This window comes from Taudactylus pleione, unplaced genomic scaffold (assembly GCF_031769625.1).
Source record: "Taudactylus pleione unplaced genomic scaffold, aTauple2 ptg000309l, whole genome shotgun sequence".
In the NCBI taxonomy this organism is placed as follows: Eukaryota; Metazoa; Chordata; class Amphibia; order Anura; family Myobatrachidae; genus Taudactylus; species Taudactylus pleione.
The window spans coordinates 9400752-9420768 of NW_028284710.1; the positions used below are offsets into that span (position 1 = coordinate 9400752).

General features: G+C 44.4%; 1 protein-coding gene across 3 annotated transcripts in view; it reads right to left on the reverse strand.

Annotated features, from left to right (window-relative positions):
* The window catches only part of MARCHF6 (membrane associated ring-CH-type finger 6), a 222465-nt gene that overhangs the window by 116373 nt on the left and 86075 nt on the right, over positions 1-20017 (reverse strand). For all 3 annotated transcript variants that reach the window (XM_088442345.1, XM_088442346.1, XM_088442344.1), the window contains exons 5-8: positions 13733-13805; positions 12143-12311; positions 9055-9247; positions 7781-7842 (exon numbers count right to left, since the gene is read on the reverse strand). In XM_088442345.1, the coding sequence (XP_088298471.1) occupies positions 7781-7842; positions 9055-9247; positions 12143-12311; positions 13733-13805 (497 nt within the window). The remainder of the gene's footprint in view (positions 1-7780; positions 7843-9054; positions 9248-12142; positions 12312-13732; positions 13806-20017) is intronic.

Sequence of the window (20017 nt, forward strand, 5' to 3'; positions counted from 1 at the left end):
ACAGTAAGTAGCACAACACAGACAGCAGCACTAGCAAAAGTCACATACCATGCAGGAAGATATACTCACTGCACCTTCAGCTACAATCAACCTCCCAGATTCAGAGTCTGGGAGGGCTATAGCGCTGCGAACACAATCCTGATCAGGGGAGAGGTACGGAGGGGGACTGGTCCACTGGAAGCCTGCCTGGGAGCTCTGCGATGCTGCCTGAAGATGGCCGCCGGAGAGCACTGAGGAAGAGTGGCCAGGAGATAACAGCCCAGCGACGCCAGCACACATGAGAGAAGGCGCGCTGGGCTGAGAGGAGGAGCGCTAAAGCAGGGAAGGCTGCCTCCCCTGCTAGTATTAAACCCCCAGGGAAGCCGGTTCCCCGCCGGTCTTACACCCTGGAGGTCAGCAGACACACGGGGAATGCCACATAGGGGGGGAGCCCGCCGCCGCTACTAGCGCCGCCGGTCTGTCCCCAGAGACCGGCGGCTACAAGACTGCATTTCCCCCGCCCACAGCGCGAATCGCTGCACGCGGTTTACCTGGCCCCTTGTGTCTGGCAGCAGTCAGTGGGAGCTCCCGGAGCCACGCTAGCACTGACTCCGGGGTCCCGCTGCGATCCCCGGATCAGTACCGGCGTCGCAGCGCCAGCGGGGCTGTTGGAGCGGCAGCGTGGACGTCTAAAAGGACAGTCTGATGCTGCCGTTCTGAAGATAGTAAAAATAAAGGAATAAAAATCTTCTTTAAAAAATAAAAATAAAGCTATGGGGCTGCTTATGCAGCCCCACTGCGCAGGGTGACCAGACTCCGGCCGGGCACCAACTAAAACTGAGGTGCCATGTGGATCGGGGGCGGGGTATAGAGGAGGACGGACCCAAGTGCATCCTGGGAGCAGCAAAGCTTTAACTGCGTGGTGCCCGTGGATCTAGATCCAGCTATACCCCAAGGTCAACCCTGTGGACCCCCTATGGACCCTGAAGTAGAAAGCGGTAGTAGGCATGTCTATGCTGGCTGAGCAGTTGCCAACATTAGCATATTTCTGCAGCAGAACTGAGTGCGTAATCGCAGCTGCGATCGCAAAAGCAATCCGCAATGAATCAGGCCCATAGTGCAGTAAGTGTGAAATTGACTGGATAAAGCTCTGCTCAGTACATAAGTAAATCGGTCTCCTGAAAAAAAAACATAAAAAACACTAAATGTATTCAAGACCTTAAGTCTTTCAGTGATAAGGACAAGAGTTACTCATCCTTGGCATTGCTTATATGAGATACTCTTCCTTCGCACTGCACGATTTCCAGATGTGGATGATTTGTACACACTTATGTAGCTCCTCAATGCACATCCTGTATGAATTACTGACACAGGGTTCTGCTTAAGCCATTGTCATTCAGTCATTTAACATTTTTAATAAATTTTAGGTTTTAATATAAAGTTTTTTTTTTCTAAAATAGGGCCCCGTTTATCAACTATGCTAAACCGCTAAAGTGGTTATGTCATCCTTTCTTTAATCAGCGGTAATCTAAGATTACCGCTCTTTGTCAATGCATCGCTCTCATCTTTAGCCTTTCAGGCATTGCTGGGTCCCCACCAGGTTAAAGTGTCATGCATATATGCAGACGGACAGTCGCGCACGCACATTACACAGAAGCCCGCTGCTGGCAGCGTTAGGCTGCCAGCAGATGAGCACAGGACTACGCTGAAGGGGAGGACATCGGTGGACCTCACCGGTGAGGTAAGTAATGATGAATACCAGTGGCAATTTCTTTTTTATCATTGTGATACTTAACAAATTATGCCACTAGTATTAAGCTTAGTTAATAAATTGGGCCCATAGGGCCAACACATCAGATACCATTTTCCTCTGTCTGTACCCCAGTAGTTACTGCCAGTTGGAGCAAGGGCAATAACTATGCCATAACACTGTGGTGTGATGAGGTCAATAATAGCCACCTCTTCCCAGCCACTACACACAGGAGATTCTGAAGAGAAGGAGAAGGATAGTATTTGTGCCTCATTTACCCCAACCTGGCCATTGCACAGTCAAGGGCACAATTATTTGAAAGACTGAAGATGTCAATTTCAAATGATGAGCCCTTTTACTAGGTATTTACTACTTATCACCAGCCAATAAAATTCTGTACTATAGAAAGTGTTAAGCCTTCCAGGGATACAAAGTTATAATTCCAAACTCAATCATCATGAGACAAGAAAAAACAGGTGTACCCTGTCTAGTTTTAAAATGGTCGAGTTACCATATTATTCTTGAACATTTTAAACATTTCATTCAAAATGGTGCAAACTAGAAAAACAAAAAAAAAAAAATCAAATAAACATTTTATCGGGAAATCCAATGTACAGTATCCCGCTGTTTGTGGTTTTGGACATGTGGAATTATACATAGCAAAGCCACAAAGTGTTTCTTAGTGGTTGTTAGAAAAATACGTTTCCTTTCAGTTCTCTTCACTGCAATAAAAAAAAGAAAAAAAAACTAACTTTTTTTTTTTGCTATGTTGGAGAGATTTTCTTTACTGTAAAAGGAGGTACCGATGTGCCCACATACATCTATTCGCCGTGCGCTACAAGTCGCGCCACACAACGCGGGAGCTCTGTGTCACTCGGTAGCGCAGAGTGTCTTTTTGTGCGTCTTTTTTCCTTCAAATGCGTCTTATTTGCACAATGATGCAAATATATAGCACAAGCAGCTTCTGCTGTTTAATATGATATGCAGCATGCCTAAGTTCCCAGAGCGAGCGCGGGTGTATCCGAATGTGAAATGCTACGTTACAGTGTCAGCGGCTTTAACACTGTAACGTAGTGATTAGCATGCAGATACACCCGCAGACACGCAGAGAGAACAAATGCATGCTACATATTTTAATTAGCGGAAGCTGCTTGTGCTATCTATTCGCATCGTTGTGCGAATAAGACGCATTTGAATTTAAAAAGATGCACGAAATGTATGAGATTTCAGGCTTTAAAAAAAGGTACTGCATAAGAAAAAAAAAAAAAAAAAAAGTGTTATGGTAAAACTTACCTTTAACTCTCTTTCTTCGAAGTCCATAGAGTCCACAGGGAGACAATGGGGTGTAGGTGGGACCTTGGAGGACTGGACACCTTCTCCCTATACCCCGCCCACAGCCTAAGGGCAACTCAGTTTTGTTAATAAGCCCGAGGCAGGAGCAGGAGAGGAGAGAGGGAAAGCTGGTACACTGAAGAATCACACACTCACACAGAGAAGGAAACAAGTGACAAAGAGAAGAAATTCATAGAAGCCAGGAGCCTGAGGGTAGGTGCCCTGTGGACCCTATGGACTTTGAAGAAAGAAAGTTAACTAAAAGGTACTGTAAGTTTTACCATAACTCTCCTTTTCTTCTTCAAGGTCCATAGGACTCCACAGGGAGACAATGGGGATGTCCCAAAGCAGTTGTTCAAGGGCGGGAATGCTCCTGAGCTGATAGAACCCTCTCCCTCCTGAGAGGAAAATGTATCAAAGGCATAAAATATAAGAAAGGAGTGGACAAACGACCAGGTGCCTGCTCTGCATTGCTGTTCAGCTGAGGCGCCATGCTGGGCTGCCCACGAGGGACACACAGAGCGAGTAGAATGAGCAAATACTGTAGCCGGCACATGAAGGCCAGACTGCGTATAAGCCTGTGAGAGTGTCATGTGAATCCATCTGGCCAGAGTGTTTGTTAGCTGGCCATCCCTTCTTGTGGAATCCATATTGGACGAAGAGGGAGTCCCGATTTCCTGATGGAATTAGAATGGTCCAGGTAGATCTTTAGAGCACGGGCCACATCCAAAGAGGTCTCACCTGCCGAGGAGGTCTGGTGATTGAAAAGCCGGAACAACAATTTCGTCATTTAGGTGGAAACGAGACCATCTTGGGAAGGAAGCCCGGGCTTGTTCTAAGAACCGCCCTGTCCTGATGAAAGATTATAAAAAGGGGGAGTGACATGAAAGCACCCCTAAATCCAATACACTACAGGCAGATGCGATAGCCAGAAGAAACAGTCCCCGCAGTGAGCCACTTGACATCCAATGATTCCAGTGGTTCGAATGAAGGTTCTTGAAGTGCTTAGAGCACCACTACCAAATCCCATGGAGGTACAGGAGGAACATAGGGAGGTTGTGTACGTAGAACACCTTGCAGGAAGATGTGAACATCTGGTAGAGGAGCAGTCTGCGCTGAAACCAGATGGATAAAGCAGAGACCTGCACTTTCAAAGATGCTAGGCGGGGGCCTAGATCCAATCCAGCATGAAGAAAGGCAAGAATTCTAGACACCTTAAAAACTTGGGGTCATAGTTTCTTGGAGCACACCATTGGAAATATGTATGCCATATTCTGTGATAAATCATGGCTGAGGCCGGATTACGGGCCCTGAGCACGGTCTGGACCACAGAGCTGGAAAATCCCTTAGCCGTTAGGAGAGGTGTCTCAAGAGGATGGCCGCCGGTCTCAATCCCAGCAAGGTATTTAACAGTCGAAACACCAACGCCTATTTTAATCCCAATGCTGGAACACTGAGAGGACGCCGGACCCATTTGTCCACCAGGAGCTGAAAGACTTCAGGATGTAGAGACCACTCTCCTGCATGCACGTAATGACAGCTGAGGAAATTTGCTTCCCGAATGAGAAGTCCCCGGGATGAATACCACAGAGATGGCGTTAAGTCCATGTGAGAATGTAGGACACTTCTGCCATTGCTGCCCGACTCAGAGTGCCTCCATGGTGATTGAGGTAGGCCGCTGCCGTGGTGTTATCGGACTTTTACTTGTACTGAAGAATATCCTGAGCCAGAGTGAGAGCTCTGTAGATGGCTCGAAAATCCAAGACATTAATTGGTAACTCTGCCACGACTGGGGTCCAACGGCCCACCCTGACGGTCACTGCACCCCACCCTGGGAGGCTTGCATCCGTGGTGAAGAGAGCCAAATCTAGAATCCAAAAGGGGTGACCTTTGTCTAAATGGAATGTCTGTAGCCACAAGGCTAGGGACAGCCAAACCTCCGGAGGGAGGCACAACGTCTGGGATCAAAGTAGATGGGGTAGCCTATTCCACCTGGAGAGGATCAGGTGTTGTAGGGGCCTGGAGAGAAACTGACCGAACTCCACCATGTCGAAGGTGGACACCATTGTACCCAATGTCTGCATTGCAGTGTGAATTGACACTCAGAGACTGCGGAGCAGTCTGCACACTCCGTGTTGCTCTTGTCTGTTAGAAAGATTCTCTGAACCTGAGACTCCAAGAGGGCTCCTAAATGTACCATTCCTCGCCTTAGGAAGGATAGCGCACATTCGTGGGACACCACTTCTCTTACCCAGGCGTCTGATACCAAAACTGGGCGTATTGAAGAAGTCGGCATCCCACTCACCCTGAGAGCCCCAAGGGAGAGGCCCGCCCCGCAAGGCTGTAGGCTTGTCCACAAACTTGGCAGGTGGAGATCTAGTAGCCCAGGCTTATTTGGCCCTAGGCTTGAAGGCCTTGGCTGATGCCTGCTGCCGTGGAAAGGACTGACCTTTATCCTTTCGTCCTCAAGGAAAAGCTGACATCTGAGGCTTTGTATTATATGCAGAGGGCAGGAACGCAGTCTTGGAAGCTGCCAAAGCAGTCACAATTTTATCTAATTCTGGACCAAATGGGATATCTCCAGAATAAGGAAGAGACTCCAGAGCCCTTTTTGCGCACGAGTCTGCTTTCCAGGAACGGAGCCAAACAATACAGCGGGCCTCTATTGAAGTGGCAGATATACTGGAGGCCAGGAGAGCCGTATCCATAGCTGCTCTCCCAAGTAGGAGGCTGCATTTCTAATGTGAGATATGTAGGATAGTTGTTCCCTTGAAGCATCAGGGGGAAATGTTTCTTCTAGGCCCTCTTCCCAACTCTCATTGGCTTTTGCCACCCAGGCCGTAGCCCTAGCAGGACAAATAGCTCCTGTAAGAGAATACATAGATTTATGACAAGCTTCTATACGCCTATCTGTAGTCTCCTTCAAGGAGGTTGCCGTATGGATGGGTAAGGTGCAATTCTTAACCAGACGTGTTACATGAGAATCCACTGCTGGGGGAACTTCCCATGTAGTGCAATCCATAGCCGAAAGAGAGTAAAAGAAACGGAACCGGTTTGGAATTTGAAACCTTTTGGCATATTCCAAGCTTCACTCATGATCAGATAGCTGGTCAGAGTGAGGGAACACTGATAAAACTACCTTGTGTCGTTTAAAAAGTGGTTGTTTTTCCTTAGGAGCGGGTTCTTCCTCTTCTATTTGTAAATGAGATTTTACAGCTCTCACAAGAGCAGGCATACGGAGTCAGAGTGAGAGAAGTCTTCCTCCCCAGATGTAATATTCAAATCAGATAACTGGGTGGACTGGAAAGATAACACAGCACGTTTAGTAGGTAAAGGCTTTTACTTTTGCAGCATTTGCTGAAAAACTGTAGAGGTATTAGCAAAACTCTGTACTGAGGTAGACAGTACATCTACCCATGGGGTAGGCAACGGATTTGCAGGTACTACCTGCTGTGGCCATTCCACAGGGGGGCAACCACGGGAACTACTAAGTGGTCCGCAATCTTTGACAGTACCCGAGAAAATGTAGCCCAGGGTGTGTCCCGAGGAGGAGACACCGGGGCTGAGGGGCCTGAGTATGTGCAACAATTTGTACAAAGACCATCCTGAATAAGGTCCTCTGGGGCAAAGCCCGCTGAGCAGGACTTACAAGACACCAAAGTAGGAGCAGCAACATTAGCCTGCATGTTATTCTTTCCTGCAGTGGCTTGTAGGATTTAGCGCTGTATAGCCTGGCCAGTGGGAGAGTTATACAGGGAGACCTGTGAAGCAGAAACTGGCTGCGAGGCATCTCTGAGGGGGCGGAGGGTGTAAGGAGCAGCTCAGGGAACGGCTAGACCGCAGTTGAATGGCGCCCTGAGCTGGGGGAGGCGCTGCAGGGAGAGCGCCTTCTCCCCGTGCTGACGTTAACCACGGGGTCCCCTGGCCTTTGAATATGCCTTTGTGCCAGTATATTAATGCCTGGGTGGTCTAGTGGAGTCGTGAGCGCACCAGTGTCCACATCAGTGCCTACGGTCCATCTCCTGAGAACGGAGGCTAGACTGCGTAAAGACGCGGGCCCCCGCAAGCGGGTGTCCGCCTTACCTGTCCCCTGGATTCCGGGCTGCAGTCTGGGCTTTGGGGAGCTTGCTAGCTAGTCGCCCCAGGAGAGCCCCACGGGAGTAGCTAGCCGGGGCTTGGGGTCACGGCGCCGCGTAGGAGTGATGGAGCAGCAGTGCAGACATCTAAGGGACAGTCTTTTGCTGCTGCTCAGGTTAAAAAAAACACTAGAAATAAAAAATTATAAAAAGAAGCTTGGGATGCTTGAAGCAGGCCCACTGTTAAAAATGGTGACCCAGCTCCTGCCAGACACCAACGAAACTGAGTTGCCCTCAGGCTGTGGGCGAGGTATAGGGGGAAGAACCGGAACATCCTGGGATTGAAAAGTTTTGCTGTTGGTGTCCGGGTCCTCCAAGGTCCCACCTACACCCCATTGTCTCCCTGCAGAGCCCTATGGACCCTGAAGAAAAAATTACAAATACTGATTTGGTGAGAAGACCAAAAATTGCCAAATTAGGATCATCACAGCGGTGATAAAAAGTCACCTGTGAAAAGGGGATATAGTAAATTTTATGTATTTGGTACAGCAGCATCAACAACATAATTCCAATAATAGTGGGAATGTTCACCAAAGGGTTACATCGTTCAAATTATCAGATATTACAAGGCCTGTGTACTCACCCGTTCCCAAGTCAGCTCCTCTGCAGCTCTATCCCATTCCAACGCATTCCAGTTCATATCATCTGCACCCACAACACAAAACAAGTTCAAAGACAACTTTATTTTAGTGGAAAAAACAACATTGTTGCATCCACTTCAAGGCTCAGAATCACATAGATGTGTCCTTCTACACTTTTGCTGCAGTCGCGCCAGACGGCCCTTCTCGGTGCATCAGGTCTCATGCAACTCTACTTGTGTTGAGCGTCTTTTTCGCCCAATAATGAGTCTTTGTTACAACTAGATGCGACAAACCACTAATTATGGAACACTTGTATAGCTGAATCTGTACAGAAAGTGCTACGATGCAGCAGCTGCACCTATTTTACACGCCAAGAGCCTGATTCAGCAAGGAACACACGAGAGATTGCATGCACTTGGCCGATGTTTTTGCTCTGCGCATGCATCGCACTACGCGTGCGCGAACTTGCCAGTGCGATCGGATTATGGAACGCAAACACGCAGACCCTTCTGAAGTTGATTGACAGGAAGTGCCGTTTGTGGGTGGTGACAGGGGGGGGGTTGGGCGATCGCAGGCGTGATAGCAACGTTATAGGGGCGTGCATAATTAAGGCAGTGCGGCAGAATACGCAGCCATACCGTAAACTGTACGCAGGAAGCAGCCAAATTACTGCAGCAAGGCAGGTCAACCACTATTATGCTAATGGGTCCGATGATTCTCAATGTTTATGCTATCTTGCGTGCTGATCAGGCTGTGAGTAAAGGGAGATGGGCGGCATAGTATGGGGCTGGACGTCTGCATCTTGTGCTGCGGTCTCCCTGCGCATGCATGGATTATTCTCTCAGCGGACGGGTGTGTGCGTTCCTTGCTGAATCAGGCCCCAAGTTCCATAACTTCAGTATACAGACTCAGACATACACAGCTATACAAGTGTCTCATATCAAATTAATCAGTGCAGTCTTCTGAAGTGGTTAGTCACATCCAATTGCGACTATAATCCATTTTCGGTCAAAAAAGACGCGAAAAAAAACTAGGCACAAGCCAAGTTGCATGGGACATGGTGTATTAAGGCTAGGTGTAGGAGGACGAGTGTATAAGAATTCTGACTACATAATCATTTTAGTGTATAGTAGTAATACATGAGGTTACAGTTGACTAATGATAAATTACAAACTAATTAATTACATGTTGCATTTATTATTTATTAACAATCATGTATATCGCACCAGCATATTCCGTAGTTGTTTACAGCTGAAAAGAAATGCATCCTAAATACCTTGTGCACCATTGTTTGGATCAGCTGCATCTTCAATAACTGCATCCTCCTCATCATCATTGTCTTCCTCCTCCTCATCTGCTTGTTCCTCTGGCATCTCAGGATTTTCGCCAACCACCACATTATCTACCGGAGGGTTGGCTAGCTGGTCAAAAGCTACATTTTCGGCAACTGCATTTCCAGCACCTTGTACCTGTAAACATCAGAAGTACATTCTTAAGCTGTATGGAGAAGTTGCATCGATAAGAACAATTATTTCTACAAATGTTTTATGTGCTGGATCAAGCTACATTTCTGAATAAATATATATCTGCTCGGTATTGAGGCACAACATAAAATTTCTATGTTAAAATAGTTTTTTTTATAGCAAGAAAAGTAATGTTTGGAAGATGCAGCTAGGAAGATAAAATATATAATTTTTATTTATTTTCTTTAAAAGAAATGTGATTCATAACACAAACAACTTTTAAGGAAATTGGTGTGTAATAAGAAATAAGCGAAATAAAAAGCTGTTCAACCGTGAACTTGTGTATAGTCTGGTATTTAGAATTGTTTATCCGTGTTCATTCTAGCTGGTGACCAAAAACAATGAACTCTATTATACTGAAGTGTAACTTTCTTTGTAGGTCTAAGTATAATCCTTTAGCGTTTAACTGTGAATCCACATATTACTCTCCTTACGGAGTGCCATCCTTCCATGGCTTGTAATAATGCTCAGATTTGGTAGTAGAATGATATGTATTTCCAAGTATTTTTTAGCAGTAGCTGATTAGCCGCTAGTTTTTAATAGTGTTATATCTCCATATATGAAGTGTGTGTATATAGGTAGGTAGTCTTAAATCTCTATATATTAATAATAAAAGTGTTTAACAATCTGCTTCTGATGGAAACATTTTGACCTATTATTGACTCCGTAACTGAAATTGAGACCATTTTCTATGTTACATCCCACATAGTTTGGAGTTCAATTAGCTCCATTAGCTCAGAGTTACATTTCCCTTCTAACATTAAATAGTTTTTATTTTCAAGCATCCAGACAAGAATCACATGAATTAGGGTGAATTAGCTAGTGACTGAACACTACCAGTGAATGAACATTTGCAGGTTTAATACAGTAATCTTAAATTTTAGTACATACAATGTAAGATTAGGGGGGAATTCAATTAGACCAGACATGTTTCCGGATGTGAAAAACAAGTGTTTGTTGCGGGAGGTTTTTTTTTTTGGTTTTTTTTGATATGCCCAATCTAACTGGGTTTCCGTTTTTCCACCCCAAAAAATATTTTTCGGGTGGCTAAAGCACATAAATATGTGTGCTAACGCAGATCCTATGTGTATTCGCGGCCCCGGCCGCAATAACGGGGCTAGTTATCGGGCATTTTTGTATACCTTCCTCGGCCCAATAAATGCCGGTTTCCTGTCAGCAGCCCAGCAGACGCGAGTGCAAGCATACAAGAGACAATGAAAGTGTAGGATGAGAACAGAGGGCCCCACACGGGATGCAGTCAGAATGCAGCCCACTGGGATTCCGGTGGTCAGAATACAGTCGCCGGCATCCCGACCGCCGGAATACTGAAGGTAAGTACTAGAGTTAGGGGTAGGGTTAGGCCCTAGGGGGGAGTGTTAGGTTTAGGCACCGGGGAGGGAGGCTTACTCATCTGGGGCGTCGGCATTCTAACCTGTTCGGGATTCTGACCGCCGGGATCCCATACCCAATCCCTGCACAAATATCATAAATTGAAGTCTGCATTTCTGCCCACTGTTTGTGGATAATGTTTTTCCCTCAGAGATACATAATGATATCTACAAACACCGTTGCTAGTGAAATGTTAAGAAGTTGGGCCATCACGGTAACTGAAACTCCCCCAACAATCACCCCACTTTCTTCTTGCAGCCATGCTAGCAATAATTACTGGTAACCAGCTCAGTTTACCATTCTTAAGCTGGGTACACATTAGAATATGTGTACCCAGCCGATCTATCGTGCACGACGGACCCGGCGGAGGTGCAGGCATCGGCAAGTGCATACACACTTACCGATGCTGGCAGCGATGACGGTGGGGTTAGCGGGGGGCCATGCTGCATTCGGCAGCATGGCATCTCAAGGTGACAGTCTCAGATCTTTCTGCATGTACAAAAGATCTGAGGATGCGACGGACGACCCATGAGGAGTGCGCATCCGCATTGAGATAGTGGGTACACACTGGACGATTTGTCAGTACAATGCGTTAGAATGGGCCAAATCGCTCAAGATATCGTCTAGTGTGTACCCAGCTTTATACATGTTCCAGACCATGCTGAGTGGTTATTTAACACGAGCCACACTTGGATAAAGCATACTGAAAGTAAGGGCTTAAAGACATGTGGTTTAATTTTTTTTGTTCACTAACGGTTGATTGCCCATGTTATTACTATGTGAAAAAGTCAACCCTCTAATTTAATGCCCTGACAAAGTTCACATGAAATTATTGTTACTTTGCAAGAGAGTTTGACCTAGACTCACATTGCATTGATTTAAATGGGAAGAATACTAGACTGCTTAATTTGCAGGGCTCACGGACAAGCACATTTGTTCTTACAGAGTAAGAAACCAAATCTTTTGTGACCAACTGACATATTAATATGTTTTAGTATTGTGGCTTTAGTTGACAGGAACTAGTTTACCCATTTTGTTTTTTTAAGATATACCAACTCCAGCAGCCTATCCACTGTAACACATGCATATTAAGAATCACAGTTTTTGATTTATTTTTCTCATTCTACCTTCATAACGTACTTACCTGCTCCTGTTATGCTGAGCTTCAGTGAAGGAGAGCTACTGTGGTAACACTGCCCTCGCACACAAATGGAAGACCATCTTTGTCTTATCAAAGCAGCATGAAATTATACTTGCAAGAACAGACAGAGATGGCCTCCGCTCTATGAGGCGACAGTGAAACTCCTGCAGGGAATACTTAGTCATGAAAGAGAATACACATAGATTTGATGATGCCTTCAGTCTCCATAAATTTTATTAGGATGGCCAGACATTTTCTATTAAATTTACAGACTAAAGTGATGGTTTTTTTACTTTAATTAAAGGCCTTACCTCATTTCGCTGGCCCAAATCATTTAGAGGCTGTGGATGATTTTGCTCCAGCCACTGAGGTGCTCCTCCATGGACTATTTGTTCTCTTAACCAAACAAGACTTATAAATGCACAGAGTGTACACGTGACAACAAAACACCCCTGCAAGCAGTCTGCTAATAAATTTTCTCTGCAAAGAAACAAGAGTAGTGATCAATGGCAGTCTCAAATTAGCTCACTGTTCATGCATAAGAAAGAATTATGTAAAGCTTAACAAGGGCATGGCATTTGCTCAGCGTTTTTTATATTTAACCTGTTTCAAGTCTATACTAGTCTTAAACAGACTGGTCAACGACAAACTTATTACTACAGTTCCCGTCCACCAGACCAATGTTCACGGTGTTCTAAGTAAACATTGTGTAAAACAGAGTGCTTCTGCACTTATAAACTCCATGTAACCTCGAGTTGTCCTATTATACAACCGTTCTGGGAGGAGGTTTGTGTCCTCAATATTAAAATCCCTAATATCTCACTCTCACCGTACCCAGTGCTAGCCCTACTCCATGGGTATCCTTTTTGAAATTACATTGTATCGTTATTTCCGTGGACATATCCAGATAGCAGCTTGAGCCATATAGCAAAAAAATCCAAGTCCTCCCCCCCACCCCATATACCCAGGGATATCTCCAAGATCAAATATCATTTTGCAATGGAAACTACAGGATAATCATAGTGCACACAAGCCTCATCGTTATTAATAAAGTGATTTCTCTGGCATGTATATATTACTGAAGAAGAGAAGGCTTCTCTCCAGAACTGCAACTTTCAACTTGGAACTCTGAAAGTTGATAAAACCTTTGATTACCATGCTATAGAACAATGTACTCTGTAAATCACATGCCTTCTGTTATGCTCATGTACTGAATGAGGTCTCTTCCTTGTGCAACTTCCCTTCACCTTTTTTTCCTGCACTTGCCTGGCGGTTTTCCCTGACACTGTTCCATCTGGGGTCCTCGGTGGTCCTACGGTAGTAACTCACTACCAGGTACGGCGGGAATTATAGATGTATAAATCATAGATTCCCCACACACACACCTATCCCCTATCTCTTTGTATTTCTGCTTCATCCAAGCTTGCAGAGCTGGTGAGGTCATGTCAACTTATTGACCTGTTATTTTGAAAGCTATTCTGAGTGGCTGCCATCATGGCCATTTAATTAAATTACTTATACACTACTTTGATCTTAATAGGTTTTTTTATTCTTCTCTACTTCACTGCATTTCAAAGTACTACATTGTACAATGTCTCAAAATATATGTAAATAAATAACAATAGTTATAAAAGTAGTTGATACTGTTAGTTCAATAAATAACAAAAACAAAAGCATAGGTCATATTGCAAAAAAAAAAAAATCTAGTGTTTTCACTTTCCTTGACCGTGCAAGAACAGTGCTATTAAAAATGGTAAAGTCAAATATTTGCAAAGATAACACACAGCTTTGTTTCAAGTTTAAATATAAATGCAACTTCAGTTTCAAATAAAGACAAATAAAAGTTATCAGACATAGAAAATTGCATTTGACAGCAGTAATGATATGAACTTCTTACTTACGTAGACAGCATATCTAAGGGCAGGGTCAATAGTGAGCTCACAGAGCCAGTAAACAAGCACTTGTAAATACGACCTATAGAGGAAAAATAAATATTATTTACTGCACTGTCTAATGTGTTCTCGAGCAACCACAGGAATGTAACTTTAACATGTGCAGATTATAATAGACATTACCAATTTTAATGTTAATGTGTTTAATAACAATATATACAGGTTGAGGCTCCCATATCCAAATATTACGAAATACAGAATATTCCAAAATACGGAATATTTTCCGCATGACTGAGATACTGAAATCTTTGCTTTTTGATGGTTCAATGTACACAAACTTTGTTTAAGGCACAAAATTATTAAAAATATTGTATAAAATTACCTTCAGGCTATGTGTATATGAATCATAAATGCATTCTGTGTTTAGATTTGGGCCCTATTCCTAAGACATTTCAATACGGTATGCAAATATTCCAAAATACATTTTGTCCCAAGCATTTTGGATATGGGAGACTCAACCTGTATATATGTGCGGTCAGGTGAAGAAGAGCCTTTCCTGTCATACTTGGGTATACTCCACAGTTTTTACTATAAAAATAAGAAAAATTTTAAGAAAATACTATAAATATCTTCTTTGTATCATTTTAATAATTTTTTTGAATATTTTTATTGAAGCAATGAATGTTATAACATATAACAAATAGATTAACAAATTAAAAATGGCAATTAGATGAGAGGTGTATCATATAGTCCGAAAAGTCTAAATACAGAAATAGTTATGCAAGGTAAACAATTCAACCAGTTTTCATTACAAATACAGTTATTTAGGAACAAAGTGGTTCAATGGATAACAGTAACCTTTTAGCACTGAAGGCACACAATAAACAGGAAACAGACCAAATAACACCACCATCTCAATATACAAGAAAAATAATTAATATAACAATAAATAAAAGAGAAAAGAAAATTAATAATAAAATAAATAAATGAATTGTGCTCACTCTCTCTCCCCCAATACCATGCAACTGGCTGAAAAAAAAAAAAAAAAAAAAAAAAAGGAGAGGACAATGGGTGGTTCACCCTCTACCATACGGGACATGTACCAAACAGTATTAGACAATGAGCCGTGGAGTTGAGCTCTAACTGCACAAGATAAAGTTGTAATGTAGCTCTCCCATACAGCAAAAAATTGTTCCACTTTCTCGTCTCCCTCCAACACCACTCCCACCCATTCCATCCGGAAACTATAAGATAAACGAGTTTAGCTTTAAACAACGACAAAGATGGCAATTCAGGGTTTATCAAAGTTTGTAAGATAGCCTTACGAGCTGCTGCACTAATTGCAAGCAACAATTTTTTACCACTTCTACCTCTATTACTCCCCTTGGAGTAATACTAAAAAGCACCCATTCAGGGCTTAAAGGCAGATAAATTACGAAGTGCTCAATTGAGAAGTTACGCACCTGTACCCAGAACCTACGAACTAGGGGACAGAGCCAAAGGCAATGGTAGATTTCTGCGTGTGATTCCCCACATTTAAAACCGTTATGAGTGTTAGAGATTCCTATAAAAAATCGTTTATGTGGGTAAAGATAGGTTCTATGCAGCACATTCACAAGCATTTCCTTATACATTGAGGAGAAAAACATTTGGCATGATCTAGAATGTGCCTGCAAAAGATCATCTACTTGAAAATCAGGGAGGTGTCGAAAGATGTTAAAAGTTGAAAAATATGTGGTAGAGAGTTTAGATATATATACAATAAAATATCGCCTGCAAAGGCGGTCATCTTTGTTTCAAGGGATTCAGATTGGACGTTAAGAAATAGAGGGGTCATTCAGAATCTGTCGCAAGCGCTGAGCGCTTGCAACCTAGTCGATGTTGCCCCACTGGGCATGCGCACGACGGAGCCGGCTCCGTCGTGCGCATGCGCGAGACCCGTCGCTAGGGGTCTCGCAGCAGACGGGGCGAGCTGTCGATGGTGAGTGACAGCTCGCCCTGTTTGGGAGGCGGGCAGGGGGCATGCCTGCCCAAACGGAGGCGTTCCCACCGGAACGCTTGCCATTTGTGGGCGGCCCCACTGACATCATTGCTGATGTCAGTGGGGAGCTTCCTCCTAGATCAGAGCAGGAAGCTCCCTGGGGCTTACGAGTGCCCAGACCCAACCTTAGGGTCTGGTCGTAAGCCGTGATGGTCACGATGGTCTTGTCCATCGCGACCATCACCCATGTCGGTCGCTAGAGTTGTGAGTGTTAACCCACAGCTTAGTGATTGACAATGAGGTGGTCGTTCAGGATGCAAGCAGCCGCTTGCAACTAACAACCGCCTCTGAATGAGGTCCAGAGTGTCATCTTGTAGTAAATAGCCAAATTGAATAAAAGTGGAGAGAAGGGGCAACCCTGGCGTGTTCCGCGGTGCATAGAAATAGGATCGCTGCAATAGCCATTGAGCAGCAAGGAGGTGGAGGGGGACGAGTAATATATTTAATTATTTAATAAAGTCCGGATAGAAATTCCTATGTTACAACACTAAAAACAAGTGCGACCAAAACACAGTGTCAAAGCTCAACAATACGTTTTGAGAATTAGAGGTTTGCGAAGATGTAATGACCACAGAAATTGCTGATCGAACCCCTTTAACAGAGTTTGTTGCGGACATATCCAAGTTGGTGACATGTCAGAGCCTGGGGGAGAAATGCTTGAAGCCTATCAGCAAGAAGTTTTCCTAGTAATTTAATATCCATTTTAAGTAATTTAATAGGCCTATAAGAGCTTACAAACTGTGGATCTTGGTTGGGGTTAGGGATTAAAATTGTGTGGGCGGTATTAAAGTGCTGAAACGGGGTGTAATGCTGTACAATATCATTAAAAAGCTCCAGTAGAGTAGGAGAATTTTATAGAATTTGTTAGAAAGACCATCCGGACCTGGGGAGCTATGTATATGAAGTTTTGAAATGGCCGCATTGATCTCCTCAAGGGTTATAACACTGGTTAAAGATGCAGATTGGGACTGAGTAATAGGAAGCAAATTAGCTCCCCTCAATATTTGGGCATGGGTTGCTTCATCAAAGGGAAGGTCGGAGTATAGCTCCGTATATGTTTCATAATGGTTTAGTATGGCGGAAGAGTCTTTGAGGAGTTGTCCAGTATGTTGATATTTAATAGCTGTAGCAAAATGACTAGCTCTTCGTTTTCTGGACATAGTTGCCAAAAGGTGGCCCGCCTTATTCCCCCATCAATAATACTTAAATCGGGAGAAAGTTAGATCTCGTTTGGCTTGTGATAATAAATAATCATTCAACAATTGCTTAGCTTGGATGTATAATTGTAAATATTCTTCACTAGGGGAGGTCAAGTGCATCTTGAGGGAATTGGCCAAGGAATTGTGCAGAGTGGCACGTTGCAGACGATTTTTTTTTTTCTGTCTAGTAACATACTCTATTATTTGGCCACGAAAAACAGTTTTAGCAGCACCCCAAAATATAGTTGGTCTATCCCAGTAATCCAAGTTGTCATCAAGGTAATTCAGCCAACTATTAGTTAAGAAGTTATGAAATTCATCTTTACCCGATTGTAACGACCTCTCAAGTAATAAGGAAACTGGGGCGTGGTCGGAGACTAATATACTATGAATATCAGTATGCTTAACCTGAGCTACCGGGGAGTCAGCTATTAAAATAGTATCAATCCTGGACCAGGAGTGATGGACTCCAGAATAAAATGTATAAGTTCTATCTGTAGGATTCAGAAGTCACCAGATATCTGTAAGCTGGAGAGTGGATCACATGATTTGGACCTGTTTCCACGCGTTAGAGCCAGCATTGCATGGTGGATGCCTTTTGTCCAAGATGGGGTCATCCACTGAGTTCAAATCCCCCCCCAAAATAAGTGGGAAATTATTACGTTGTAGCAAAAGACTGATTAAGTCTTGCAAACAATCAGGAGTAGCAAGATGGGAGGTATAAACATTACCTAATGTGTATTTGGAACCCCAACTTCCACATCTAAAACCAAATAACGGGCATTGGGATCCGCCACCGAGTTCAGGACAGTGTAGTGAAGGTTTTTGTCAAATAGTGTAGCCACTCCTCTAGCTTTTCTGTGGAAATCAGCTGAAACACACTGTTTCAACTAAGGGGCTCGAAGAGTGTTTTTCTTGAAGAAAAATAATTTGAGGGCGGATCCCTATTAAGTGCGTCATCACCCCTTTATGCTTAAAAGGGGAGTTAAGGCCGCCCACGTTCCAGGAAAGAATCTTAAAATGTGATCCGGCAGAAGATTTAGCTATCGAGGGAACATTTACATCTATAGTAGCCAATGCCTAGCCGAGGATAGATATGCAAAAAAGGAATGTGCATGTCATTCCCAATCTCCCCATCACAGCAAGTAGGGAGAATCCGGGGGAAAAATTCCACTATGATAACGTGGGAATATTCAGTGGTTCAGGGGAGAGGAGCGAAACACAAACAAAAAAGATTTGAATCATTTTTATAGTCAAAACTCTGGACTAAAAAGTGAATGGCACACACACATACATAAAACAGGAGATATGGTAAGAACTTACCTTTGTTATCTCTGTTTCTACGAAGTCCATAGGGTCCACAGGGTTGACCTTGGGGTATAGGTTGGTAACCAAATCCGGGCACCACACAGTTAAAGCTTTTAGCTCCCAGGATGCACTTGGGTCCACTCTCCCTATAACCCCTCCCCCCAGCCAGAGGCACCTCAGTTTGTAAGTAGCCAAAGGCCGGAGGAGAGAAAAAGAGAGAAAACTGGAACACTCAAGAACCACTCTCACAGAAAAGGAGACGGGAAACCGGTGACCAGTAACACAGCCCATATGAAGCCAGGTGCGTCAGGGCGGACGCCCTGTGGACCCTATGGACTTTGTAGAAACAGAGATAACAAAGGTAAGTTCTTACCATATCTCCTGTTTTCTACTTCAGGGTCCACAGGGTTGACCTTGGGGATGTCCCAAAGCAGTTCGACCAAGGGTGGGGACGCTCCTGTGCTGAGAGGAGAATCCGCCGCCAAAAAGGAAGCATCCTGAGAGGCAAAGGAAACCAATGCCTAGAACCTTAAAAAAAAGGTGTGGACAGAAGACCACGTGGCCACCTAGCAAGGCAAAACAGCCAAGGCGCCACAGCGAGCCGCCCACAAGGGTTACATGGCCCGAGCAAAAACAAGCATCAACAACAGAAAGGCCTACCCATGTGTAGGCCCCTGAAGAAGACATACGAGGCCATCCAGCCAACATCTGGCCATAGGCCGGCCATCCTTTCCTGTTAAAACCAGAAATCTCAGACCACCAATAAGGAGTCCGATTTCCGTAAGGAACTTGAACGGATCACATAAACCCACAGAGGCTGGACCACAGTCAATGAGGCCACACCAGCCGAGAGGACTGGGGACTGAATGGCCGTACCATAAGTTCCAGAATAATATGGAACCTAAAAATCACTAAGAAGAAACACAGGGCGAGAGCAACTCACACCCTGACATGATGCCCTCCAGAAGAGGGAGCCACATGAGAACGCTCCCAATTCCGACACTCACCTGGTCGATATAAACACCCTGAGAGAAAGAGAGCCAAATCAATAGACCATGTAATGGCTATCACAACCAGCGGTTCCATTGACTGTCCCCGGAGGGAACGAAGAACCACTACTAACTCCCAAGGAGCCCCTAGGGAGGATAAATGGAAGCATAATCCAGAAAAACACTCCAAAGGATGAACTGGATACCAGAGTGGAGCAATTCCACATCTTAACCATACTGACAGTGTAGAGATCCACACGGTCAGGAAGGCCATGCTGAGGGTGAAACCCAAGCCAGCCGGAAGGAATGCCAGAATATCTGGAAATCCTGGACACCGGAGGATCGTATCGACAGGTACGATACCATAAGAATTATGTATGCCACAGTCCGTGGCAGATGCCAGCAAAGTCTGGCCTATCTGCTCTAAACATCTCAATGAAGACAGAGCCAGGGAAGCCCTAGGACCACAGTAGGAGCGCAGTCAAATAACAAACGATCCAGGTCTAGGGAAAAACAAGGACCTGGAGACAACAGGTCCAGATAGTGAAGCAGTAGGAACGGAGCATCGATGAGGAGACTCCGAAAATCTTAGTACCAGTGATGTCTGGGACAAACTGGAGCCCCCAGAAGGAAAGCCCCTCCGTCTCGAATTAAACTTCCGAAGACCTCGAGGAAGAAGGGAGACCGGAGGACACAGGTACACAAAGTGGAAGGACCACTTCACTGACAAAGAGTCACTGAAGGTAGCTTCAGTACT